This window comes from Bufo gargarizans, chromosome 2 (genome assembly GCF_014858855.1).
Source record: "Bufo gargarizans isolate SCDJY-AF-19 chromosome 2, ASM1485885v1, whole genome shotgun sequence".
NCBI classification, from domain to species: domain Eukaryota; kingdom Metazoa; phylum Chordata; class Amphibia; order Anura; family Bufonidae; genus Bufo; species Bufo gargarizans.
The window spans coordinates 719,295,583-719,323,520 of record NC_058081.1 but is presented as its reverse complement, the minus strand read 5'-3'; the positions used below and the strand labels follow the sequence as shown (position 1 = coordinate 719,323,520).

The following is a 27,938-nucleotide window of genomic DNA, read 5'->3' as shown; positions in this document are numbered from 1 at the left end:
AGGGTGCTCTGTAGGGATGAGCGAACCCGAACTGTATAATTCGGGTTCGTACCGAATTTTGGGGTGTCCGTGACACGGACCCGAACCCGAACATTTTCGTAAAAGTCCGGGTTCGGGTTCAGTGTTCGGCGCTTTCTTGGCGCTTTTTGAAAGGCTGCAAAGCAGCCAATCAACAAGCATCATACTACTTGCCCCAAGAGGCCATCACAGCCATGCCTACTATTGGCATGGCTGTGATTGGCCAGTGCAGCATGTGACCCAGCCTCTATATAAGCTTGGGTCACGTAGCGCTGCACGTCACTCTGCTGATACAAGAGTAGGGAGAGGTTGCAGCTGCGAAGTTAGGGCGAGATTAGGCAGTGATTAACTCCTCCAAAAGACTTCATTCAGTGATCGATCTACAGCTGTGGATCATTGAACTGCTGCTATTCAATTGCTCACTGTTTTTAGACTGCCCAGAGCGTTTTTCCGTCACTTTTTTCTGGGGTGATCGGTGGCCATTTTGTGGCTTGTGGTGCGCCAGCACAAGCTGCCGCCAAGTACATTTTATCATCAATAGTGTGGTTATTTTTTGGCCATATACTACATCAGGAGCAAGCTGAGCCTGTCACCAAGTGCTTTTAACCATCAATAGTGTGGTTATTTTTTGCTATATCCTACATCAGGGTCAAACTGTCATCAAGTGCATTTAACCATCAATAGTGTGGTTATTTTTTGGCCATATACTACATCAGGGGCAAGTTGAGCCTGTCACCCAGCGCCTAAAAAATAGGCCTCACATTTATATTCATCCAAATCTGTCATTACTGCTTTAGCTGGTCAAGTTATTTAGTGTCCGTCAAAGCACAGTTTTTGTTCTGGGTTGAAATACAATTCCCAATTTTGCAATTCTCAAAATTAGTGGTTTCTGCTGTATCAGGCCTACTTTAAATCTATCCCTAATAGGGTATATTAGATTCAAGGTGCTGATAGGATAATTCTCAAGAACTTCACACACGCTACTGTGCAGATCCAAGTCTAATTCTGTCCGTAAACGTATACCTGTCACCCAGCGCCTAAATAATAGGCCTCAAATTTATATTCAGCTAAATCTGTCATTACTGGTGTGCCTGTATTAGTGTAATACGGTAGCTAAATAGATAGCCAGATAGTGTTAGATGTCTGTAATTTGAATTCAATACATTGGGCCAAATAATATATTTCTTATTGTGGTGAACGGTAACAATGAGGAAAACATCTAGTAAGGGACGCGGACGAGGACATGGTCGTGGTGGTGTTAGTGGACCCTCTGGTGCTGGGAGAGGACGTGGCCGTTCTGCCACATCCACACGTCCTAGTGTACCAACTGCCTCAGGTCCCAGTAGCCGCCAGAATTTACAGCGATATATGGTGGGGCCCAATGCTGTTCTAAGGATGGTAAGGCCTGAGCAGGTACAGGCATTAGTCAATTGGGTGGCCGACAGTGGATCCAGCACGTTCACATTATCTCCCACCCAGTCTTCTGCAGAAAGCGCACAGATGGCGCCTGAAAACCAACCCCATCAGTCTGTCACATCACCCCCATGCATACCAGGGAAACTGCCTGAGCCTCAAGTTATGCAGCAGTCTCTTATGCTGTTTGAAGACTCTGCTGGCAGGGTTTCCCAAGGGCATCCACCTAGCCCTTCCCCAGCGGTGGAAGACATAGAATGCACTGACGCACAACCACTTATGTTTCCTGATGATGAGGACATGGGAATACCACCTCAGCAAGTCTCTGATGATGACGAAACACAGGTGCCAACTGCTGCATCTTTCTGCAGTGTGCAGACTGAACAGGAGGTCAGGGATCAAGACTGGGTGGAAGACGATGCAGGGGACGATGAGGTCCTAGACCCCACATGGAATGAAGGTTGTGCCACTGACTTTCACAATTCGGAGGAAGAGGCAGTGGTGAGACCGAGCCAACAGCGTAGCAAAAGAGGGAGCAGTGGGCAAAAGCAGAACACCTGCCGCCAAGAGAGTCCGCCTGCTACTGACCGCCGCCATCTGGGACCGAGCACCCCAAAGGCAGCTTCAAGGAGTTCCCTGGCATGTCACTTCTTCAAACAATGTGCTGACGACAAGACCCGAGTGGTTTGCACGCTGTGCCATCAGAGCCTGAAGCGAGGCATTAACGTTCTGAACCTTAGCACAACCTGCATGACCAGGCACCTGCATGCAAAGCATGAACTGCAGTGGAGTAAACACCTTAAAAACAAGAAACTCACTCAGGCTCCCCCTGCTACCTCTTCTGCTGCTGCCGCCTCGGCCTATTCTGCTGCTGCGGCCTCGGCCTCTTCTGCTGCTGCCGCCCCCGGCCTCTTCCTCCACCTCTGGAGGAACGTTGGCACCTGCCGCCCAGCAAACAGGGGATGTACAACCAACACCACCTCCGTCAAAAAGCATCTCAACCATGTCACACGGCAGCGTTCAGCTCTCCATCTCACAAACATTTGAGAGAAAGCGTAAATTCCCACCTAGCCACCCTCGATTCCTGGCCCTGAATGCCAGCATTTCTAAACTACTGGCTTATGAAATGCTGTCATTTAGGCTGGTGGACACAAACAGCTTCAAACAGCTCATGTCACTTGCTGTCCCACAGTATGTTGTTCCTAGCCGGCACTACTTCTCCAAGAGAGCCGTTCCTTCCCTGCACAACCAAGTATCCGATAAAATCAAGTGTGCACTGCGCAATGCCATCTGTGGCAAGGTCCACCTAACCACAGATACGTGGACCAGTAAGCACGGCCAGGGACGCTATATCTCCCTAACTGCACACTGGATAAATGTAGTGGCAGCTGGGCCCCAGGCGGAGAGCTGTTTGGTGGACGTCCTTCCGCCGCCAAGGATCGCAGGGCAACATTCTTTGCCTCCTGTTGCCACCTCCTTCTACTCAGCTTCCTCCTCCTCTTCTTCCACCTGCTCATCCAGTCAGCCACACACCTTCACCACCAACTTCAGCACAGCCCGGGGTAAACGTCAGCAGGCCATTCTGAAACTCATATGTTTGGGGGACAGGCCCCACACCGCACAGGAGTTGTGGCGGGGTATAGAACAACAGACCGACGAGTGGTTGCTGCTGGTGAGCCTCAAGCCCGGCCTGGTGGTGTGCGATAATGGGCGAAATCTCGTTGCAGCTCTGGGACTAGCCGCTTTGACGCACATCCCTTGCTTGGCGCTTGTGCTGAATTTGGTGGTGCAGAAGTTCATTCACAACTACCCCGACATGTCAGAGCTGCTGCATAAAGTGCAAGCCGTCTGTTCGCACTTCCGGCGTTCACATCCTGCCGCTGCTCGCCTGTCTGCGCTACAGCGTAACTTCGGCCTTCCCGCTCACTGCCTCATATGCGACGTGCCCACCAGGTGGAACTCCACCTTGCACATGCTGGACAGACTGTGCGAGCAGCAGCAGGCCATAGTGGAGTTTCAGCTGCAGGACGCACGGGTCAGTCTCACTACGGAACAGCACCACATCACCACCAATGACTGGGCCTCCATGCGAGACTTGTGTGCCCTGCTGCGCTGTTTTGAGTACTCCACCAACATGGCCAGTGGCGATGAAGCAGTTATCAGCGTTACAATACCACTTCTATGTCTCCTTGAGAAAACACTTAGGGCGATGATGGAAGAGGAGGTGGCCCAGTAGGAGGAGGAAGAGGGGTCATTTTTAGCACTTTCAGGCCAGTCTCTTCGAAGTGACTCAGAGGGAGGTTTTTTGCAACAGCAGAGGCCAGGTACAAATGTTACCAGCCAGGGCCCACTACTGGAGGACGAGGAGAACGAGGATGAGGAGGAGGTGGAGGAGGATGAGGATGAAGCATGGTCACAGCGGGGTGGCACCCAACGCAGCTCGGGCCCATCACTGGTGCGTGGCTGGGGGGAAAGGCAGGACAATGACGATACGCCTCCCACAGAGGACAGCTTGTCCTTACCCCTGGGCAGCCTGGCACACATGAGCGACTACATGCTGCAGTGCCTGCGCAACGACAGCAGAGTTGCCCACATTTTAACGTGTGCGGACTACTGGGTTGCCACCCTGCTGGATCCACGGTACAAAGACAATGTGCCCACCTTACTTCCTGCACTGGAGCGTGAAAGGAAGATGCGCGAGTACAAGCGCACGTTGGTAGACGCGCTACTGAGAGCATTCCCAAATGTCACAGGGGAACAAGTGGAAGCCCAAAGCCAAGGCAGAGGAGGAGCAAGAGGTCGCCAAGGCAGCTGTGTCACGGCCAGCTCCTCTGAGGGCAGGGATAGCATGGCAGAGATGGGGAAAAGTTTTGTCAACACGCCACAGCTAACTGCACCACCACCTGATACGCAACGTGTTAGCAGGAGGCAACATTTCACTAACATGGTGGTACAGTACGTGTGCACACCCCTCCACCTACTGACTGATGGTTCGGCCCCATTCAACTTCTGGGTCTCTAAATTGTCCACGTGGCCAGAGCTAGCCTTTTATGCCTTGGAGGTGCTGGCCTGCCTGGCGGCCAGCGTTTTGTCTGAACGTGTATTCAGCACGGCAGGGGGCGTCATTACAGACAAACGCAGCCGCTGTCTACAGCCAATGTGGACAAGCTGACATTCATAAAAATGAACCAGGCATGGATCCCACAGGACCTGTCCATCCCTTGTGCAGATTAGACATTAACTACTTTCCCTTAATTATATATTATTGTACTCCAGGGCACTTCCTCATTCAATCCTCTTTTTATTTTCATTTTACCATTATATTGCGAGGCTACCCAAAGTTGAATGAACCTCTCCTTTGTCTGGGTGCCGGGGCCTAAATATATGCCAATGGACTGTTCCAATGTTGAGTGACATGAAGCCTGATTCTCTGCTATGACATGCAGACTGATTCTCTGCTGACATGAAGACAGATTCTCTGTTACGGGACCTCTCTCCTCTGCCTGGGTGCTGGGCCTAAATATCTGACAATGGACTGTTGCAGTGGTGGCTGGGTGACGTGAACCCTGATTCTCTGCTATGACATGAAGACTGATTCTCTGCTATGACATGCAGACTGATTCTCTGCTGACATGAAGCCAGATCCTCTGTTACGGGACCTCTCTCCTCTGCCTGGGTGCTGGGCCTAAATATCTGACAATGGACTGTTGCAGTGGTGGCTGACGTGAAGCCTGATTCTCTGCTATGACATGCAGACTGATTCTCTGCTGACATGAGGCCAGATTCTCTGTTACGGGACCTCTCTCCTCTGCCTGGGTGCCGGGGCCTAAATATCTGAGAATGGACTGTTCCAGTGGTGGGTGACGTGAAGCCAGATTCTCTGCTATGGGACCTCTCTCCAATTGATATTGGTTAATTTTTATTTATTTTATTTTTATTTTTTATTCATTTCCCTATCCACATTTGTTTGCATGGGATTTACCTACATGTTGCTGCCTTTTGCAGCCCTCTAGCCCTTTCCTGGGCTGTTTTACAGCCTTTTTAGTGCCGAAAAGTTCGGGTCCCCATTGACTTCAATGGGGTTCGGGACGAAGTTCGGATCGGGTTCGGATCCCGAACCCGAACATTTCCGGGAAGTTCGGCCGAACTTCTCGAACCCGAACATCCAGGTGTCCGCTCAACTCTAATCACAGAGAAATAATAAATGGACTTTTTTTTATCTGCAAGGTATTGTGAGTGACACTCTGTAACGGTATGAGTGGTAGCCTAGCCAGTGGCCACAGTACAGTCTGTGGGCCAGACACTCACTGGCTTGCAACTGGGATTATATCACAGAGAAATAATAAATGGACTTTTTTTTTATCTGTAAGGTACTGTCTGTGACACCCTTTATGAATTGTCTGCACACAGTACAGTCTGTGAGCCTGCAGCCTCTCACTGTCTGGCAACTGCGATTATGTTTAGATAACTAACATTCTCTCTACATTTTGGGTTTTGGCGCTTCTCATTAGGGTGTAATTTTCTCGGACTTGATAAGTCTTTTTGTTTACTCCCTACACACACTGAATTCTTTCAGTGTTGACACCCCTTTCAGCTGCCTACCCTGATACACTGGTTCTCTCTCACCACTACTTTTTTTTTCCTGTCCTCCATCCACTGGCGCCTCCAGTTATATCCTATCTTTTTGGTATCCTCCATTAGATTGGAATAACCCTCGCATTTTTTTCTCTCTCTCTCTCTATACCTATAACTGCGATTATATCACAGAGAAATAATAAATTGACTTTTTTTTTTAATCTGCAAGGTACTGTCTGTGACACCCTGTATGAATGGTGTGCACACAGTACTGTCTGTGAGCCTGCAGTCTCTCACACACGGGCAGGCAACAGCTATATATATATATATATATATATATATAAATATAAAAAAAATAAAGCAGACTAATGCACCAGCCCTAAAAAGGGCTTTTTGGGGTGCTGTCAGCTGAGTCTGTGGACATAGAACACTGCCCTAGCTAACGCTTTCCCTATTAAATCAGCAGCAGCAGCAGCACTGTCCCTCCTCTCACTAAGAATGCAGCTTCCGAATTAATCTAAAATGGATGCTGTCCAGGAGGTGGGAGTGTCTGGTAGGGAGGGTCTGCTGCTGATTGGCTGGAATGTGTCTGCTGACTGTGAGGTACAGGGTCAAAGTTTGCTCAATGATGATGTATAGAGGGCAGACCGAACATCGCAAATGTTCGCCCGCCGCGGCGAACGCGAACAAGCTATTTTCGCCGGGAACTATTCTCCGGCGAACTATTCGGGACATCTAAAGTTCTGACTGGGTTGCTCCCACTGTGCTCGGTGATGGGAGGCTAGGTGCCTTCTTAAGACGGTCATCCCTAGGTGAGTGTTGGGCTTACCACGATTTATGGGCTATGGTGGTGGTGTCTTTGGGGGTGCACACAGCAGAGAGTGAGGAGGGTGCAGATACAGAGGATGAGGAGGGTGCAGAAGTGTAAGGGTGAGTGAGCCATGCAATCAACTCTGGTGTGCCCTTTGAAGTAATCACACGCGCCTTCTCCAACTTCCCACTTAGACTCTGGCCTGGTGCACCTGCCCAATCCCTACCACCCCTGCAGAACAGCCTGCCTCTTCCTCTGCCTGTCATTTTCAAAATAACCCTGAGCCTAAGTCCCTAGAGAAGAGCAGTATTTGTGGAAGCAGGTATATCGCAGTCCTCAATCAGTTTTTTGTGGAAGCAGGTATATTGCAGCCCTCAATCAGTATTTTGTGGAAGCAGATATGTCGTAGCCATCAATAAGTATTTTGTGGAAGCAGGTATCAAACCCCTTAATCAGTATTTCGTGGAAGCAGGTATATCGCAGCCCTCAATCAGTATTTTGTGGTAGCAAGTGTATCAAACCCAGTAATCAGTATTTTGTGGAAGCAAGTATATCGCAGCCCTCAATCAGAATTTTGTGGTAGCAGGTATATCGCAGCCCTCAATCACTATTTTGTGAAAGCAGGTATATCACAGCCCTCAATCAGTATTTCGTAGAAGCAGCTATGTCGCAGCCCTAAATTAGTATTTTGTTGAAGCAAGTATATCGCAGCCCTCAATCAGTATTTTGTGGAAGCAGCTATGTCGCAGCCCTCAATCAGTATTTTGTGGAAGCAGGTATATCAATGCCCTTAATCAGTATTTTGTGGAAGCAGGTATATCAAACCCCTTAATCAGTATTTTGTGGACTTCCGGGCGAAACCGCAATGCCATCTCAATTCATGTGTCTTCATTCATTCCGAAATTTTGCGGAATGGATGCAGACCCATTCATTTTAATGGGGCCGAAAAAATTTCGACAGCACACTATGTGCTTTAGGCATCCGTACTTCCGTTCCATGGCCCTGCAAAAAAGTTAGAGCATCTCCTATTCTTGTCTGCAATTGAGGACAAGAATAGGCTCTTCTATCATAGGGATGGCTGTGTGCGTTCTGCAAAATACAGGATGTATACCGCCGGTATCCGTGTTTTGTGGATCCGCAAAAAACACATTCGTTCAATTGAATGAGCTCAAAGAATGAGCAACCGAACTGAGTTCTATCTGAACTTTGCCATTTTTTGAATGGCAGATGAACCTGAATCTTTCCAGGTTAATTTCAGACAAATCGACTAGAATGGTGTGTAGTGACCATTTTAGCGCAGATGTCAGGGGGAAAAAAGACCTCACATCACCCTGAGAGGAAGTGGGGGGTGGGCTTGACCTGATTTTCTCACAGGCTTGCAGACAGCTTGGATGAGCCAATTAGTGCTGCAGGAGGCAGTGAGGTGTCCTAGCAGAATGCAATTCTGTGCTGGGCTGTGAGTGAAGGTGGTTGGGTGTTAGAGTTTCTGCCAGGAAAACAATCCTAGGGAGTCTGGCACAATGTGCCTGGCTGTGCCTGCTATCAGAAGTGCAAGTGCACCTCAAAAGTAGATATCTGCAAGCAAACACACATTTTTTCCCCCATTTTTATAAAAATCCTTTTTTTGTGGGGTTTAATATAATTAAGCAGTATATATAATATGCTAGCAGAAGGACCCTACTTCGCACGGGTATATTTCATCTATTTCATTTTATGTTTCCATGTGTCGTAAAAATATATTTACAGTTTCCCCCATAACAGTGACTTCTACAGTACCCACCTCTTTAACAGTGCCTGTCCCTTTAACAGTGACCTCCACAGTGTCTGGCCCTTTAACAGTGACCGCCCCTTTAGCATTGACAACCCCTTTAACAGTGTCCTTCATAGTAGCTGCACCTTTAACAGTGACCTTCACAGTGCCCGCCCCTTTAACAGTGACTTCCACAGTGCCCGCCCCTTTAATCAGTTTCCCTTAATTTCTGTGTTCACAAACACATTTCGAATCAATTTTAGTTTTTATTGGGAACTGATTACATTCAAACTAGCAACATATTGTGAGACAGTGACAGGCCTCATGGCTGTTAGGAGACAAGAATGGCAGGGTTATCAATCTCTTTTCCATCAGTGGTCAGGCCTGAGGCAGCAACAGGTGCCACAATTAACGGAGCATAAAGCTGTCCTCAAAGTGAGAGGCTCGTGTCCTGTGTTTTACAGAAGCCTGGAATGGTTCTGTGTGTGGTCTGAGCTGGATGCGCTGAGAGACCACGAGACTAGGATTAGCCTGAGGTTTGGGGGGTCCAGCGATGCCTAGGGAAAAGGGTCGCACGGTTGGCGTCGGGCGGACGACTAGACCACAATCCTCCAAAAGACACCGGTGTGGTAACAGCCAGGAGGCTGATGGAAATTAGGCTGTGGAAAGCCACATGGATTCACGTGTGTGTGAACGGTGACTTAGGTGAGTCAGGGATAAACTGTGTTTAGCGCATAGTCGGGCAACCTTGCATTTTGTTTTGTATCATTTGTTTGTGCTTGTGTGGAAATAAAGCACGACTTGGGACTTGAAAACCTGTTGTCTGCGAAGGTATCTGTGAGGATGATCCCCAGAAAGAAAGCTACCCCTCACAATAAATACGTGATTATTACTACACCAATAGGGCAACACACAAAAGTATCTGGAAGTGATAACGAATTTAGACCCAAATACATTTGCCTATAGTCACATATTTATAATCAATTATTTTATTGTTTTTGGGTTGTTAATTATATTAAAATTAGCAGCATATAAATGCATTTACTACACCAATAAACAGGATAGTGCACAACATTATCTGACAGGCCGAAACATGTTCGGGCTAGGGAAGGGTTCTAAACGCAAGACCCAGAGCCAGAAGGTTGGTAGTAGCAGCACAAACTATCCAGTCAGAAGTAGTGATAGTAGTCGGCCGCAGTTGTCCCTGCTGGCTTTTGAAAGGTGCAATATTATAGCTCAGGAGAAAGAGTCACAGCAGGAGGTGACGTCAGTATTGGACACCATGCCGTGGAGCCAGAAGTCACAGCGTTCCTCCTGCCTCTCCTCCTTGCAGCCCCAAAGAAAGCTTTCAGTGGAGTCCTCCCAGTCTTCACTGCCCTTTCCTAGAGGGGCACCTTCTTTTTTCTGAAGAAGCACCAAGAGAACCTCACCATGCCCAATGGCAGATAAGCAAAAGAGTCTGCTTGTTGATGACTTGTGTGAAAGCAGTCAGTGTTTGTACTGCCCTAAAGAGTAGGTGGAGGCTATAGACCCAAGGCATAGTCGTGTCCGTGGTAGTAGTAGTATTAGTCGCCTTCATAGCCGCTCTATTGGAGTTCGAACCCACCATGATATCCCAAAGTCTCATAGAAGCAAAAGTAAGGCTAAGGGGTTCGAGTATGATTGTGTGCTGGATAGGACCTGGGAGATAACGACATTGTCTTGTGCAAGCTGTGCAAGAACAAAGTAAAATGTGGGCCGGCAGAGACAAATGTAAGTACCACAACTCCATTGAACCATATAAAGCGGCATCACCACATCCCATTGGCAAACAGAGGTGGCAGCCAGCCACCATAGCAGTTGCTATCTCCTTCTACCGATCCCTTTTGTGGGGGAAGTATGATGTCTTTCACATCTTCATCTTCCTTTTTCACTTCTCCCGCTTAGACTCCTCCTCCCCCTTTGCCCCATTGTCAGAAATCGATAATGGAAAAGGCGGCCAGTAAAAAACTCTAGATGCCCAGCAATCCCATGATGCACAAGCTTTATTCCCACCTGGCCAAGTTGCTGATGGTGCAATTGCTGCTGTACCATGTAGTTGAATCTGCTGCCTTTAGGGAGCTAATGGTGAGCGATCAGCCTCGCAGGAAGATTCCTAGCCAGCATTATTTATCCCAAAAAGCCATCCATGCCTTGTACTCTCACGTGGGGGGAAATCTGGGCCGCTCCTTCTCTGCTTACAGCCTGACAGTGATGCGCATCAGCTTTTGGCCCACATGACCTAGGAATTAGAGTTGAGCGGACACCAGGATGTTCAGGTTCGACGGGTTTGGTCGAACTTCACAAAAATGTTTGAGTTTGGGACCCGAACTTGACCCGAACTTGACCCCGAATCCCATTGAAATCAATAAGGACCCAAACTTTTGAGCACTAAAATTGCTGTAAAAAAGTAATGGAAAGGGCGAGAGGGCTGCAAATGGCATGAAAATGTGGTTAAGAGCACTTAAAGCAAATTCAAACAAATGTGGATAGGGAAATGACTTAAAATAACAAAAAACTTAGAAATAAAAAATAATAATCTTGATCTTGGAGGACGAGGTCCATATGGAGTAGGAGGTTGAGGAGGCGGTGGATGTGGCGATGTAGGTGGAAGCAATGAGGAGGTAGCCTAAACTGCTTTTTGGTTTTATTTTTTATTTTGTTTTTGTTTAAATGAGGGTACACCCCAAAACATTGGGAAATATAACCTGTTATAACCCCCTCCAGCCATGCTAAACAAACATTCAGACAATAGACTGCCTGCAGGGCAGGCCTGCACCTCCAAGGCGTAAAGAGCAAGCTCAGGCCATATGCCAAATTTGTAGACCCAGAGGTTGAAGAAGACAGACCTATCAGTCAGTACGTGTAGGCGTGTGCACACATACTGCTCCACTATGTCGCACGTCCCCGTGATGTCCACAATCCAATTGGATATCTGCTCTGTCAACTTTCAATGTTCTTTTCTGCGCCTACCATGTTGATCACGGTTAGCGTCAAATCAGGGTTCCACGCCGGAGAAGGAGCGTAAGAAAGGGAGACCACATCCAAGGGAGGTCAATGGCTGCAATGTGATCAAGCCAAAGCTTCCAAGTAAAGGAGGGGGCGAGCGGCAATTACCCACTCCTGACTCGGGGAGGTAGTGACAATAAATAACAATACAGGACTATTAAGATGCCCTGTTATTGGAGTGATTAATAAAAAAATATAGGGAATGTCACTGGGGTATTTTGGATTTGGAAACGTTAGACAGGAGAGGCCCTGCTGCTCTGCTGCTGCTTTGTTAACTCTAGATAACTTCTGCCTGATCGTACGTCCCCGTGACGTCCACGATCCAATTGGATATCTTCTCTATCAACTTTCGATGTTCTTTTCTGCGCCTATCATGTTTATCGCTGTTAGCGGTAATCATGGTTCCATGTCGGAGAGGGAGCATGAGAAAGGGATACCACATCCAAGGGAGGTCAATGGCTGCAATGTGATCGAGCTGAAATGTGGGACAAGTTATTAAATCGTAAGGATCGAATGAAAGGGACAATTAAAGACAAATTTTACAAATTTAATTCCCTGTCACCTATGCAGAGAAGAGGTTTTTCATCGCCAGAAATGCGTTGCTACCCACCAATGGAACAGATGATTTTTTTAAATGTCGGTCCCTGTCATCTATGCAAAGCAGGGGTTTATTCACGGCAAAAATAGTAAAATGTCACCCAAGAATGTAACAGAAAAATTTATGAACCTGTCTTCTAGGTAGAGCAGGGGTATATCACAGCAAAAAATTGGTGAATGTCACCCTACTATGTAACAGAAAAATTTGTGAAATTTATTAACCTGTCTACCAGGTAGCGCAGGGGTATATCACAGCCAAAAATTGGTGAATGTCACCCAACTATGTAGCAAAAAAAATTGTGAAATTTATTAACCTGTCAACTAGGTAGAGCAGGGGTATATAACAGCAAAAATTGGTGAATGTCACCCGACAATGTAACAGAAGAATTTGTGAATTGATTAACCTGTCAACTAGGTAGAGCAGGGGTATATCACAGCCAAAAATTGGTGAATGTCACCCAAACATGTAACAGAAAAAATAGTGAAATTTATTAACCTGTCAACTAAGTAGAGCAGGGGAATATCACAGCCAAAAATTGGTGAATGTCACCCAACAATGTAACGGAAAAATTAGTGAAATTTATTAACCTGTCTACAAGGTAGAGTAGGGGTATATCACAGCCAAAAATTGGTGAATGTCACCCGAAAATGTAACAGAAAAATTTGTGAAATTTATTTACCTGTTAACTAGGTAGAGCAGGGGTATATCACAGCCAAAAATTGGTGAATGTCACCCAACTATGTAGCAAATTTTTTTTTGAAATTTATTAACCTGTCAACTAGGCAGAGCAGGGGTATATAACAGCAAAAATTGGTGAATGTCACCCGGCAATGTAACAGAAGAATTAGTGAATTGATTAACCTGTCTACTAGGTAGACCAGGGGTATATCATAGCCAAAAATTGGTGAATTTCACCCGAAAATGTAACAGACAAATTAGTGACATTTGTTTACTGGTCTACTAGGTAGAGCAGGGGTATATCACAGCCAAAAATTGGTGAATGTCACCCAACTATGTAGCAAAAAAAATTGTGAAATTTATTAACCTGTCAACTAGGTAGAGCAGGGGTATATAACAGCAAAAATTGGTGAATGTCACCCGACAATGTAACAGAAGAATTTGTGAATTGATTAACCTGTCAACTAGGTAGAGCAGGGGTATATCACAGCCAAAAATTGGTGAATGTCACCCAAACATGTAACAGAAAAAATAGTGAAATGTATTAGCCTGTCAACTAAGTAGAGCAGGGGAATATCACAGCCAAAAATTGGTGAATGTCACCCAACAATGTAACGGAAAAATGAGTGAAATTTATTAACCTGTCTACAAGGTAGAGTAGGGGTATATCACAGCCAAAAATTGGTGAATGTCACCCGAAAATGTAACAGAAAAATTTGTGAAATTTATTAACCTGTTCGCTAGGTAGAGCAGGGGTATATCACAGCCAAAAATTGGTGAATGTCACCCAACTATGTAGCAAAAAAAAATGGTGAAATTTATTAACCTGTCAACTAGGTAGAGCAGGGGTATATAACAGCAAAAATTGGTGAATGTCACCCGACAATGTAACAGAAGAATTAGTGAATTGATTAACCTGTCTACTAGGTAGAGCAGGGGTATATCATAGCCAAAAATTGGTGAATTTCACCCGAAAATGTAACAGACAAATTAGTGACATTTGTTTACTGGTCTACTAGGTAGAGCAGGGGTATATCACAGCCAAAAATTGGTGAATTTCACCCAAAAATGTAACAGACAAATTAGTTAAATGAAATAAAATAAAATAAAATACGTACAAATTAAAAATAAATTATCTTGATGTATGAGGTGGAGGTCCATATAGAATAGGAGGTTGAGGAGGCTGTGGACGTAGCGGTGTAGGTGGAAGTGGTGGTGGAAGAGGACGAGGTAGCCAACACTGTTTTTGGCTTTAATTTTTATTTTATTTTTTAAATTAGGGTACACCCCAAAAGAGTGGGAAATATCAAAAATACAACAAGGACCAATTGCGCTGTAGTATAACAATGGCTGGGTAAGGCCGGTATACATGTCTATTCTGCACATGGTACAGACAAGTACTGAGGGATCCATGCCTGGTTCATTTTAATGTACGTGAGCTTGTTGGCTGCGGACAGGCGGCTGCGCTTGTCTGTTATAACGCCTCCTGCCGTGCTAAACACACTTTCAGATAATACACTGGCTGCAGGGCAGGCCAGCACCTCCAAGGCGTAAAGGGCAAGCTCAGGCCATGTGCCCAATTTGTAGACCCAGAAGTTAAAGGGGGCAGACCCGTCATTCAGTACGTGTAGGCGTGTGCACACATACTGCTCCACCATGTTGCTGAAATGCTGCCTCCTGCTAAGACGTTCCATATCAGCTGGTGGTACTGGCTGCTATAGCGTGCTGACAAAGCTTTTTCACATTTCGGCCATAATATCCCTGCCTTCTGAGGTGCTGGTGGTGCCCCAGCTGCGTTGGAGACCTCTTCCTCTGCCTTTGTCTTGTGCTTCCTCGGTGCCCCCGCTGTCAATTGGGAATGCCACCAGCAGCGCATCTACCTGCGTGTGCTTGTACTCGCACATCTTATGATCACGCTCCTAATTAAGGATGGTATGTTGTCCTTGTAACAGGGTTCCAGCATCGTGGCCACCCAGTAATCAGCACAAGTTAGAATGTGGGCAACTCGGCGGTCGTGACACTGCAGCATGTAATCGCTCATGTGTGCCAGGCTGCCGAGAGGCTGTCCTCTGTGGGAGGTGTATCATCTGTGTCCTCTGTATCCCCCCAGCCACGCACCAGTGATGGCCATGAGCTGGTTTGGGTGCCACCCTGATGTAAACACGGTTCCTCATCCTCCACCTCCTCATCCTCCACCTCATCATCCTCCAGAACTGTGCCCTGACTGGACAATTGTGTATCTTGCATTTGTGGGTGCAGGAACCCACCCTCGGAGCCACTTGTGAATTACCGGCCGGAAACCCTACAAAATGATCCCTCTTCCTCCTCCTCCTCCTCCTGTGACACATCTTCTTCCATGATCGCCAGAAGTGTTTTTTCAACCGCCGAACACCGAACCCAAACTTTTACAGAAATGTTCGGGTTCGGGTCCGGGGCCCAAAAATCCTAAAGTTCGGTACGAACCCTAACTTTACAGTTAGGGTTCGCTCAACCCTACTAGGAATGTCACGTGATATTGTGAGTCGCAGGTCCCTACCATGAATGTAGTTTAACCTTTACCCTGCCTTTGCCCTTCTACTGCCTCATAGATTTCTGGCCTAGTGGCCTGGAGCCTATGTGGCTGATATGCAGGGGGTCAGGAATCTACTCATCTACTCTACTGCCTGACGACCCCTGCAGATTTGCGCCCCGGGGGAACCGCCCCCTCCCCAACCCTATACCACTGAATGTACTGTACATCTATAAGTCTCCTCACGCCGATTAAGGTGCTCTCTCCCACGGAGAAATAGTTCCACCCAAATCCCCTTTGCATGGTACAGAGCTATCTAATTAAATGGTGTCCACCTTGCTTAACCAGCTCAGCCCCCCTAGCTTAAACACCCTTAATGACCAGATCACTTTTTACAATTCTGCACTACACTACTTTCACGGTTTATTGCTCGGTCATGCAACTTACCACCCAAATGAATTTTACCTTCTTTTCTTCTCACTAATAGAGCTTTCATTTGGTGGTATTTCATTGCTGCTGACATTTTTACTTTTTTTATATTAATCGAAATTTACCTAAATTTTTGCAAAAAAACATAATTTTTCACTTTCGGTTGTAAAATTTTTCAATTTAAACTACATTTCTATATAAAATTTTCTCTAAATTTATTGTTCTACATGTCTTTGATAAAAAAAAATGCAATAAGTGTATATTTATTGGTTTGGGTAAAAGTTATACCATTTACAAACTATGGTGCAAAAATGTGAATTTCCGCATTTTTAAGCAGCTCTGACTTTCTGAGCACCTGTCATGTTTCCTGAGGTTCTACAATGCCCAGACAGTAGAAACACCCCACAAATGACCCCATTTCGGAAAAGTAGACACTCTAAGGTATTCGCTAATGGGCATAGTGAGTTCATGGAAGTTTTTATTTTTTGTCTCAAGTTAGCGGAATTTTATTATTATTATTTTTTTGCAAAGTCTCATATTCCACTAACTTGAGACAAAAAATTAAATTTTACATGAACTAACCATACCCCTCACCGAATACATTGGGGTGTCTTCTTTACAAAATGGGGTCACATGTGGTGTATTTATACTGCCCTGGCATTTTAGGGGCCCTAAAGCGTGAGAAGTAGTTTGGAATCCAAATTTGTAAAGATGCCCTGTGAAATCCTAAAGGTACTCTTTGGAAAGTGGGCTCTTTGCGCATCTTGGCTGCGAAAAAGTGTCACACATGTGGTATCGCCATACTCAGAAGAAGTAGGGCAATGTGTTTTGGGGTGTATTTTTACATATACCAATACTGTGTGAGAGAAATATCTCTCTAAAAGACAACTTTTCCCATTTTTTTATACAAAGTTGTCATATGACAGAGATATTTCTCACACAAAGTTTGGGTATATGTAAAAATACACCGCAAAACTCATTTCCTTACTTCTCCTGAGTACAGTGATACCACATGTGTGACACTTTTTTTGCAGCCTAGGTGCGCAAAGGGGCCCAAATTCCAAAGAGTATCTTTTAGGGAGGGCATTTTTAGACATTTGGATTCTCACACTTTAGGGCCCCTAAAATGCCAGGGCAGTATAAATACCCCACAAGTGACCCCATTTTGGAAAGAAGACACCCCAAGGTATTCAGTGAGGGGCATGGCGAGTTCCTAGAATTTTTTTGGGCACAAGTTAGTGGAAATTTTAAATTTTTTTATTTTTATTTTTTTTCCTTACAAAGTCTCATATTCCACTAACTTGTGACAAAAAATACTATTTTACATGAACTCACCATACCCCTCACGGAATACCTTGGGGTGTCTTATTTCCAAAATGGGGTCACATGTGGGGTATTTATACTGCCCTTGCATTTTAGGGGCCCTAAAGCGTGAGAAGAAGTCTGGAATATAAATGTCTAAAAAATGTTATGCATTTGGATTCCGTGAGGGGTAGGGTGAGTTCATGTGAGATTTTATTTTTTGGCACAAGTTAGTGGAATATGAGACTTTGTAAGAAAAAAATAAATAAAAAATTCCGCTAACTTGTACCAAAATTCTTCTATGAACTCGCCATGCCCCTCAAAAGTTATCTTTTTATAGCGCCGCAGCGATTTTACGGTGTTTTTGCAGTGATCAGAAAAAAAAAATTCTGCCACTGCGGCGGGGCGGACTGAATGCAAGTGTGCGCACAAGATCAGGCCTGATCGGGGGCGAACACTGCATTTTTTGTAGAGCCTATAGAACATGCCCTATTCTTGTTCGCAATTGCGGACAAGAAAAGTCATTTTCTATATAGTTCTGGCAATTTGCGGATCCGCAAAATGCGGAAAACACATTGCTGTGTCCGTGTTTTGCAGATCCGCGGATCCGCAAAACACATACGGACGTTTGAATGGAGCCTTACAGGGGGGTGATCAATGACAGGAGGGTGATCAAGGAGTCTATATGGGGTGATCACCCCCCTGTAAGGCTCCATTCGGACATCCTTATGTGTTTTGCGGATCCGCGGATCCACGGATCCGCAAAACACATACAGACATCTGAATGGAGCCTTACAGGGGGGTGATCAATGACAGGGGGGTGATCACCCCATATAGACTTCCTGATCACCCCCCTGTCATTGATCACCCCCCTGTAAGGCTCCATTCAGATGTCCGTATGTGTTTTGCAGATCCGTGGATCTGAATGGAGCCTTACAGGGGAGTGATCAGGGAGTCTATATGGGGTGATCAGGGGTTAATAAGGGGTTAATAAGTGATGGGGGGGTGTAGTGTAGTTGTGTTTGGTGCTACTTTACAGAGCTGCCTGTGTCCTCTGGTGGTCGATCCAAACAAAAGGGACCACCAGAGGACCAGGTAGCAGGTATATTAGACGCTGTTAACAAAGCAGCGTCTGATATACCTTTCAAGGGTTAAAAAAAAAATGCATCTACAGCCTGCCAGCGAACGATCGCCGCTGGCAGGCTGTAGATGCACTTGTTTACCTGCCATTCCTGTGAACGTGCGCTCCTGTGTGCGCGCGTTCACAGGAAATCTCACCTCTCGCAAGATGATGCGCCGGCGCGTGAAGGAGGAATAAACCTGCCGTCTTCGGACCGCAATCCTGCGTTAGGCGGTCCGGAGGCGGTTAATAAGCAATTCTATACCTGACAGTCTGATCTGAGGACTGATATTAAACGGAACCTGTCACCGTGATTTTGGGTATATAGCTGAGGACATGGGTTGCTAGATGGCCACTAGCACATCCGCAATACCCAGTCCCCATAGCTCTGTGTGTTTTTATTGTGTGACTGAGGGTCATTATTCTGAATGGAGAGCCACTGGGTGTTTTTATACTGTGTGTGGGGGCATTGGGGGGAGGGGTCATTATAGAAACATAGAAACATAGAATGTGTTGGCAGATAAGAACCATTTGGCCCATCTAGTCTGCCCAATATACTAAATACTATGGATAGCCCCTGGCCCTATCTTATATGAAGAATGGCCTTATGCCTATCCCATGCATGCTTAAACTCCTCCACTGTATTTGCAGCTACCACTTCTGCAGGAAGGCTATTCCATGCATCCACTACTCTCTCAGTAAAGTAATACTTCCTGATATTACTTTTAAACCTTTGCACCTCTAATTTAAAACTATGTCCTCTTGTAGCAGTTTTTCTTCTTTTAAATATTCTCTCCTCTTTTACCTTGTTGATTCCAGTTTTATCCTGCAATCCATGTACCAGTTTAGTAGCTCTTCTCTGAACTCTCTCCAAAGTATCGATATCCTTCTGGAGATATGGTCTCCAGTACTGCGCACAATACTGCAAATGAGGTCTCACTAGTGCTCTGTAGAGCGGCATGAGCACCTCCCTCTTTCTACTGGTAATGCCTCTCCCTATACACCCAAGCATTCTGCTAGCATTTCTTGCTGCTCTATGACATGGTCTGCCTACCTTTAGGTCTTCTGAAATAATGACCCCTAAATCCCTTTCCTCAGATACTGAGGTTAGGACTGTATCACTGATTTTATATTCTGCTCTTGGGTTGTTACGCCCCGGGTGCATTATCTTGCACTTATCAACATTAAATTTTAGTTGCCAGATTTATACTGTATATAGGCCACTGGGGGTCTTTATACAGTGTGGGAGCCACAGGGTTAAATGTTTAAAAATGCCAAAAGGGGGCCCACTGAGATTTATCGCCCAAGGGCCCACTCGAACCTTGAACCGGCCCTGTTAATGCTGTCACCTAACTAATGCCACACACCTGTTGCCATCTTCTCCTACTGCCACCATCTTGTGCTGTTACTGCCATTGCTGTTGTGAACCGCTCTACTCTGTGACTCGTTCACTATGTTGCCTCCTCTTGGACTCTTTTCACAGTTTATTTGCAAACATATAAAAGTGATTTTTTTTTCTGCAAAACTACAGCAGTCATAATTTGCACTACGGTATATTTCTGACCTGCTGCAGGAGACCTCCAATAACATGTGATTGGCTCTATGGAGATAATTCTGGTGACATAGATTGAAGGGATATACTAGTGTGAGATGGGAGGCCACCAAAGATGATGTTGCAGTAGTCTAGTTGGGAGATAATGAGGACATGCACTAGCACTTTAGATGATTTGGGATTGAGGAAGGATCAAATATAAGAAATATTTGTGGAGGCTGTAAGAGTGATATGGGCTTAGGGGTGAAGGTAGAAAGTGTGGAGTCAATAACTGCGATTAACAAGTATGGTGACGGGTTTGAATGATATGAGGGGAAAATAATGAAGTTGGTTTTCTCTATGTTGAGTGTTTTTAGGCATCAATCATCATCTAGTCAGAGCTACTGCCTCTCCCATTCTCCGCTTTGTCTGCCATCAGGGGTTTGCTGCACCAGAATAGAGCCATGAGGGACATATTACTCACCAGTACCGCCTGGGCATTCCTCTCCTGATGGGCAAGTGATGTTGTTGGCTGGGCATTGCGAGCTTATAGAAATACCCCCGAAACAGTAAGAGTAACCTAAAAAATATGTCAAACAGTCAGGACACTGTTCACTTATTACAATATTTGCCATTACATTTTCTTTATTTTGCATTGTTAATGAGATCAGTGGTGTCTGAGAATGATGTTCAACATAGCCCAGCTCACACCATGATCAGGAGAAAGGTAAGATCTGTCCTACACATGGCTGTTATCATTGACAATAATATGAATAAATCCATAAAACCAAGTAACTAAATAGGAACAGACAACTAATTCAGGTCTCACAATGTTTCCAAAAACTTACTTGTTGCTGCAAGAGCCGAGAGGAGGCAGAGTATTCCAAACAGGGAGCTCATGGTTCTGCTCTTGAAGACAGGACGTAATGTGAAGGTTTTTGGGTGTAGCATGGGAGGATCTTAATTATGTTGATGAAATGAAAACTCCCCAGTAATAAAAAAGTTAATGCTCTATAAATAATAAATCCCTGGCAAAATAAAATGGAAAATAACAAATGCACAGGAGGCTGCAGTGCCAAGGACTTACTGGTCGTGCACTTACAGTATAAATTGCTATGTAATTAAACTGAAACGGGTTCATTCTCCCCCTTAACTAGACGCAGCAGATAAGGATTATATACACATGAAGAATGTGCTACGAAGCTGTTAAAGAGGAAATGTCACCGTTCCAAGAAAAAAAAAAAAAAAGAAGATGTTTATTAATCCTCCCAGTGTGCCAGCCTCCTCTCTGGTCTGAGTGAGACACTGTCCTGTGAGAAGCAATGTCACAGTGTGATCACTCTGCAGCCGGAGGATTGGTGGGATGCAGAGCAACCGCCTTTACCAAAATAAGTGAAATGACTAGGAAGATATCTGTGTGACATGCCCTGCGCTGGGGGCCATAAATGAAGAATGGGTAGGGGTGCTGTACATAAATATGACTGAGAGATTGCCATGGTCATGGAAGCATGGAAAACTAGAATATATCCATTTATATCTCAGGTTCTTTTTAACCCTCTTGTAGATTGTATGCTCTCATGAGCAGGGTCCTCTCCCCCTCAAATATTGTTCACAAATCTTTGTTAGTGAGCACTTCTCCTTTGCCGAGATAATCCATCCCACCGCACAGGTGTGGCATATCAAGGTGCTGATTAGACAGCATGAATATTGCACAGGTGTGCCTTAGACTGCCCACAATAAAGGCCACTCTGAAATGTGCAGTTCAATCAGACAGCACAATGCCACAGATTTCGCAACGTTTGAGGGAGTGTGCAATTGACATTCTGACTGCAGGAATGTCTACCAGAGCTGTTGCCCATGCAATAAATGTTTATTTCTCTACCATAATCCGTCTCCAAAGGCGTTTTAGAGAATTGGGCCTCACAACCGCAGACCACGTCCATGATCGTCTGAGACCGGCCACCCGGACAGCTGCAGCAACAATCAGTTTGCATAACCAAAGAATTTTTGCACAAACTGTCAGAAACCGTCTCAGAGAAGCTCATCTGCATGTTCATCATCCTCACCGGGGTCTGGACCTGAGTGCATTTCGTCGTCGTAACCGACTTGAGTGGGCAAATGCTCACATTCGATGGCGTCAGGCACGTTAGAGAGGCGTTCTGTTCACGGATAAGTCCCGGTTTTTACTGTTCAGGGCAGATGGCAGACAGCGTGTGTGGCGTCGTGTGGGTGAGCGGTTTGCTGGCGTCAATGTTGTGGATCGAGTGACCCATGGTGGCGGTGGGGTTATGGTATGGGAAGACATATGTTATGGTCAACAAACACAGGTGAATTTTATTGATGGCATTTTGAATGCACAGAGACACCGTGACGAGATCCTGAGGCCCATTGTTGTGCCGTTGATCCACGACCATCACCTCATGTTGCAGCATGATAATGCACAGCCCCATATTGCAAGGATCTGTCCACAATTCCTGGAAGCTGAAAACATCCCAGTTCTTGCATGGCGAGCATACTCGCAGGGCATGTCACCCATTGAGCATGTTTGGGATGCTTTAGATTGGCATATACAACAGCGTGTCCCAGTTCCTGCCAATATTCAGCAACTTCGCACAGCTATTGAAGAGGAGTGGACCAACATTCTACAGGCCACAATCAGCAACCTGATCAACTCTAGGCAACGGAGAGGCAAATAGTGGCCACACCAGACACTCACTGGTTTTCTGGTTTTCTGAATTGGTCTTTTGTGTATGTAGAAAATGTTTCAGATCTTTGAGTTCAGCTCATGCAAAATGGGAGCAAAACCGAAAGTGTTGCGTTTATATTTTTGTTCAGTATATATATATACACTCACCTAAAGAATTATAAGGAACACCATACTAATACGGTGTTGGACCCCCTTTTGCCTTCAGAACTGCCTTAATTCTACGTGGCATTGATTCAACAAGGTGCTGATAGCATTCTTTAGAAATGTTGGCCCATATTGATAGGATAGCATCTTGCAGTTGATGGAGATTTGAGGGATGCACATCCAGGGCACGAAGCTCCTGTTCCACCACATCCCAAAGATGCTCTATTGGGTTGAGATCTGGTGACTATAGGGGACTACAGTGAACTCATTGTCATGTTCAAGAAACCATTTTTCCAGTCTTCAACAGTCCAATTTTGGTGAGCTCGTGCAAATTGTAGCCTCTTTTTCCTATTTGTAGTGGAGATGAGTGGTACCCGGTGGGGTCTTCTGCTGTTGTAGCCCATCCGCCTCAAGGTTGTGCGTGTTGTGGCTTCACAAATGCTTTGCTGCATACCTCGGTTGTAATGAGTGGTTATTTCAGTCAACGTTGCTCTTCTATCAGCTTGAATCAGTCGGCCCATTCTCCTCTGACCTCTAGCATCAACAAGGCATTTTCGCCCACAGGACGGCCGCAGACTGGAGGTTTTTCCCTTTTCACACCATTCTTTGTAAACCCTAGAAATGGTTGTGCGTGAAAATCCCAGTAACTGAGCAGATTGTGAAATACTCAGACCGGCCCGTCTGGCACCAATACCCTGCCACGCTCAAACTTGCTTAAATTACCTTTCTTTCCCATTCTGACATTCAGTGTGGAGTTCAGGAGATTGCCTTGACCAGGACCACAACCCTTCATGCATTGAAGCAACTGCCATGTGATTGGTTGACTAGATAATCGCATTAATGAGAAATAGAACAGGTGTTCCTAATAATTCTTTAGGTGAGTGTATATACAGAGAGAGAGAGAGAGAGAGAAAATTCTAAAAGCAAGCAGCACAATATAATTAAAAATAAACATGGTTTATTCACCCAGTTTCAAATTCCAGAGACGTTTCAACCGCCTGATTCGGTCTTTCTCAAGCTATGCAGACATGTGTTACATCAGTGATATATTAAGGTGTGTCAATTAATTGCATTAAATTCTCCAATTAAAATAAAAATAATTACAGTTCACAAAAAATATATGAGATACATATCCACAGCAGCAATGTGAAATTGTATATAGTACAATAAAGTGACAGTTCCAAGTGCAAAAATACATTATACATAGCAAAAGTGCATAGTCGAATAAAATTGATAATTAAAAATTCACATGTTACCAATGTGTGGTGTTAATAAAAAAAAATACAAAACCAGTAAACCAACAGTGTCGACGGAGCACCACAGTCCCGAGAGCGTCTACATTCAGTTAATGCGCATGTACAAGATCAATAGATCTCACGATATCTCAAGCGCAAAGGAACTCTATGGGAACCTCATTAAAGATGGCCGATTCTGGAGGTAAATACACATTGCACATGTCTGAGCAATAGTTGCCACCCAAATCAGGGTCATGTGATCACAGTCACATGATCCCGATTGCAACATGTAAACATGAACAATGATACATTAAGGATCACAACGACTAGCAGCGAGCCGGGACCGTGTCAACAGTTAGCGATTCACTGATAGTAGGTGATGGAGATGCTGCCTTGGCTCCCCGCGGCAAAGTGTCCCCCAACCTACATCACACTGTATAGACCCAAAAGTAAACAAAATAATATAATATAAATAAACCGCTGGATTAGAGGAGTCTCACAGTCAAAACCGGCTGGGTCAGCAGTCAGGTCATCACTGTTATAGGGAGGCGAAGACGTTGCCACTGGTTACCGTGTCAAACCGTCAACGGCGCCCAGAAGACCTCGATCAAATCCATGCTTGTAACAGCTAGATAAAAAGGCACGGTATAACCACCGGGGCGAGGAGGAAACCGCTATCTCAATGTCTACAGAAAATATCACAAATAATCATCTATGGAGGTAGACAAAAAATTGCAAACTACAACATGACACATGTATAATACTATATATAAATGTGGCCATCCTTTAATTATTGACAAAAAGAAGAGCAGAATGTAGCTGATATAGGGTCGCAATGCTCTAATCGTCACAAAGAGTGTCCACTGGAATTGTAACTCGTAGCTGAATCTGAAAAATATATAGAGAGAAAGAAATGATTCCACTTTTTATAACATACTTGCAAAATGTAGACATAGTTATTTACACACATGTGCAAAAGGACTACACCAGGGAAGGAGAACAACACGAGACACGGAAAGAGGCACCATCAGTTCACCCTAAAGTCAACATTAAGGCCGTTTGTTTTAAGTGTCTTCAAAGTGAATATCCAAAATAATTCTCGCTTTTTAAGAAGAACCTTCCTGTCACCACCACGTCTGCCCATCTGTACCTGCTCTAAAACACGGAAACTAAGATCTTTTTCAGAGTGACCTACCTCCTTAAAATGTTTGGAAACTGGCAAATCCATTTTCTCCTTCCTAATAGAGTATCTGTGTTGATTTAATTGTGTTTTAACATCCCACGTGGTCTCCCCGACATACCATGAATCACATGGGCATGTCAGTAGGTAGACCACGTGGGACAAATCACACGTCAAATATTGAGCAATCTGAATTGTCTTATTTGTCGCTGGATTAAGGAAAGAGTCCCCCTTGAGCATGAGTTAACAATTCACACAGTGGTAGCATGGATAGCAGCCAGTCCGTGTAGAGCCACAAAATGATCTCACACTGGTTCTATTGCTGCTGACATCAGATCTAACTAACCTATGACTCAAGTTTTTGTCAAAAATGTATGACCTTTGTGTACCTGTGGGGGCCTTGTTTCTATGTGTGCAGCTTGTACACGTCGATCGACCACGAGTTGGGCCTTCAGGCAGTACAAAGGTGTCTGACACAATCTGATTATACTGAGGAATGCCAACATTTCATTTTGACATTATTGAAATTTGTGTTAACTAAGAATTACTATTACTAATTAATTTTATTTCAAGATGATTTCTTTATACAGTTGTGTGGGACTGCAATGGAGTCCAACGTGGCGCCCACTTATGCCAACATCTACATGTCTCACATTGAGGAGTTATTTGTCTATGGCAGCCACCACTTCAGACATGTTCTGGGGTGGTGGCGCTATATTGATGACATCTTCTTAGTGTGGACGGGAGACACGTTGGGCCTCCTCGTGTTCCACGCATACCTCCAATGAAATCGACCCTACTGTTAAATTTACTGTCGTTCATTCGACTCAGAGACTACAATTTTGGACACAGAAGTGCAGGTCCATGGACAGGGTCTAACCACTGATTTATATGTGAAAAAAAAAACTGATAAGAATACTTTGTTACGTTTTGAGATCCATCATCTTCGTTTCATGATTCAGTCTTTGCCCTATAGTAAATTCCTTCGGGTTAAGAGGATTGTGAGGGACAAATCCACCAGGGATCTAAGCTTCATTGAAATGAGCAAGAAATTTGCAGTCTGAGGGTATCCCAAGAAACTCATTGCAGAGAGCAAGCTGCGGGCTGATTTAAGCCGGACACAGACTCCCTGCAATGAGGACAAAGTAGCCCCACGTATTCCTTTTATCTCACAATATTCTGCTGACAGTCCGCAGATCGCGTCTGTCATCAGAAAATATTGGAAGATTATTGGCAATAGTTTCCCTCAGATTGAGGAGTTTCGGACATCCCCACTTTTCTCTTACCGCAGGGGGCAAAACTTGTGTCATAGGTTAGATCTGATGTGGGCAGCAATAGAACCAGTGTGAGGTCATTTTGTGGCTCTACACGGACTGGCTGCTATCCATGCTACCACTGTGTGAATTGTTGCCTCATGCTCAAGGGGGACTCTTTCCTTAATCCAGCGACAAATAAGACAATTAAGATTGCTCAATATTTGACGTGTAATTCGTCCCACGTGGTCTACCTACTGACATGCCCATGTGATTCATGGTATGTCAGGGAGACCACGTGGGATGTTAAAACATGATTAAATCAACACAGATACTCTATTAGGAAGGAGAAAATGGATTTGACAGTTTTCAAACATTTTAAGGAGGCAGGTCACTCTGAAAAAGATCTTAGGTTCCATGTTTTAGAGCAGGTACAGATGGGCAGACGTGGTGGTGACAGGAAGCTTTAATGTTGACTTTAGGGTGAACAGATGGTGCCTCTTTCCGTGTCTCATGTTGTTCTCCTTCCCTGGTGTAGTCCTTTTGGACATGTGTGTAAATAACAATGTCTACATTTTGCAAGTATGTTATAAAAAGTGTAATAATTTATTTCTTTCTATATATTTTTTTTAGATTCTGCTACAAGTTACAATTCCAGTGGACACTCTTTATGACAATTGGAGCATTGCGACCCTATATCAGCTACATTCTGCTCTTCTTTTTGTCAATAATTAAAGGATGGACACATTGATTTATATATAGTATTATACAAGTGACATGTTGTAGTTTGCAATTTTTTGTCTACCTCCATAGATAATTATTTGTGATATTTTCTGTAGACATCGAGATAGCAGTTTCCTCCTGGCCCCGGTGGTTATACCATGCCTTTTTATCCAGCTGTTACACGCATAGATTTGATCGAGGTCTGTGGCAATGTCTTCGCCGCCCTATAACAGTGATGACCTGACTGATGACCCGGCCAGTTTTGACTGTGAGACACATCTAATCCAGCGGTTTATTTATATTTAGAGTTAAGCGAACACCTGGATGTTCGGGTTCGAGAAGTTCGGCCGAACTTCCCGAAAATGTTCGGGTTCGGGATCCGAACCCGATCCGAACTTCGTCCCGAACCCCATTGAAGTCAATGGGGACCCGAACTTTTCGGCACTAAAACGGCTGTTAAACAGCCCAGGAAAGGGCTAGAGGGCTGCAAAAGGCAGCAACATGTAGGTAAATCCCCTGCAAACAAATGTGGATAGGGAAATGAATTAAAATAAAAATTAAATAAATAAAAATTAACCAAAATCAATTGGAGAGAGGTCCCAAAGCAGAGAATCTGGCTTCCTGTCACCCACCACTGGAACAGTCCATTCTCAGATATTTAGGCCCCGGCACCCAGGCAGAGGAGAGAGGTCCCGTAACAGAGAATCTGGCTTCATGTCAGCAGAGAATCAGTCTTCATATCATAGCAGAGAATCAGGCTTCACGTCACCCACCACTGCAACAGTCCATTTTCATAAATTTAGGCCCAGCACCCAGGCAGAGGAGAGAGGTCCCGTAACAGAGGATCTGGCTTCATGTCAGCAGAGAATCAGTCTGCATGTCATAGCAGAGAATCAGGCTTCACGTCAGCCACCACTGCAACAGTCCATTGTCAT

General features: G+C 45.0%; 1 protein-coding gene across 1 annotated transcript in view; it reads right to left on the bottom strand.

The window, feature by feature from the left end:
• Positions 1-20,887, bottom strand: part of LOC122929134 — a 122,685-nt gene extending 101,798 nt beyond the window's left edge. Inside the window, exons 1-2 of the mRNA XM_044282628.1 lie at positions 20,610-20,887; positions 20,246-20,341 (exon numbers count right to left, since the gene is read on the bottom strand). Of these exons, the coding sequence (XP_044138563.1) occupies positions 20,246-20,341; positions 20,610-20,712 (199 nt within the window). The 5' untranslated portion in view covers positions 20,713-20,887. The remainder of the gene's footprint in view (positions 1-20,245; positions 20,342-20,609) is intronic.
• Between the last annotated feature and the right edge of the window lie 7,051 nt (positions 20,888-27,938).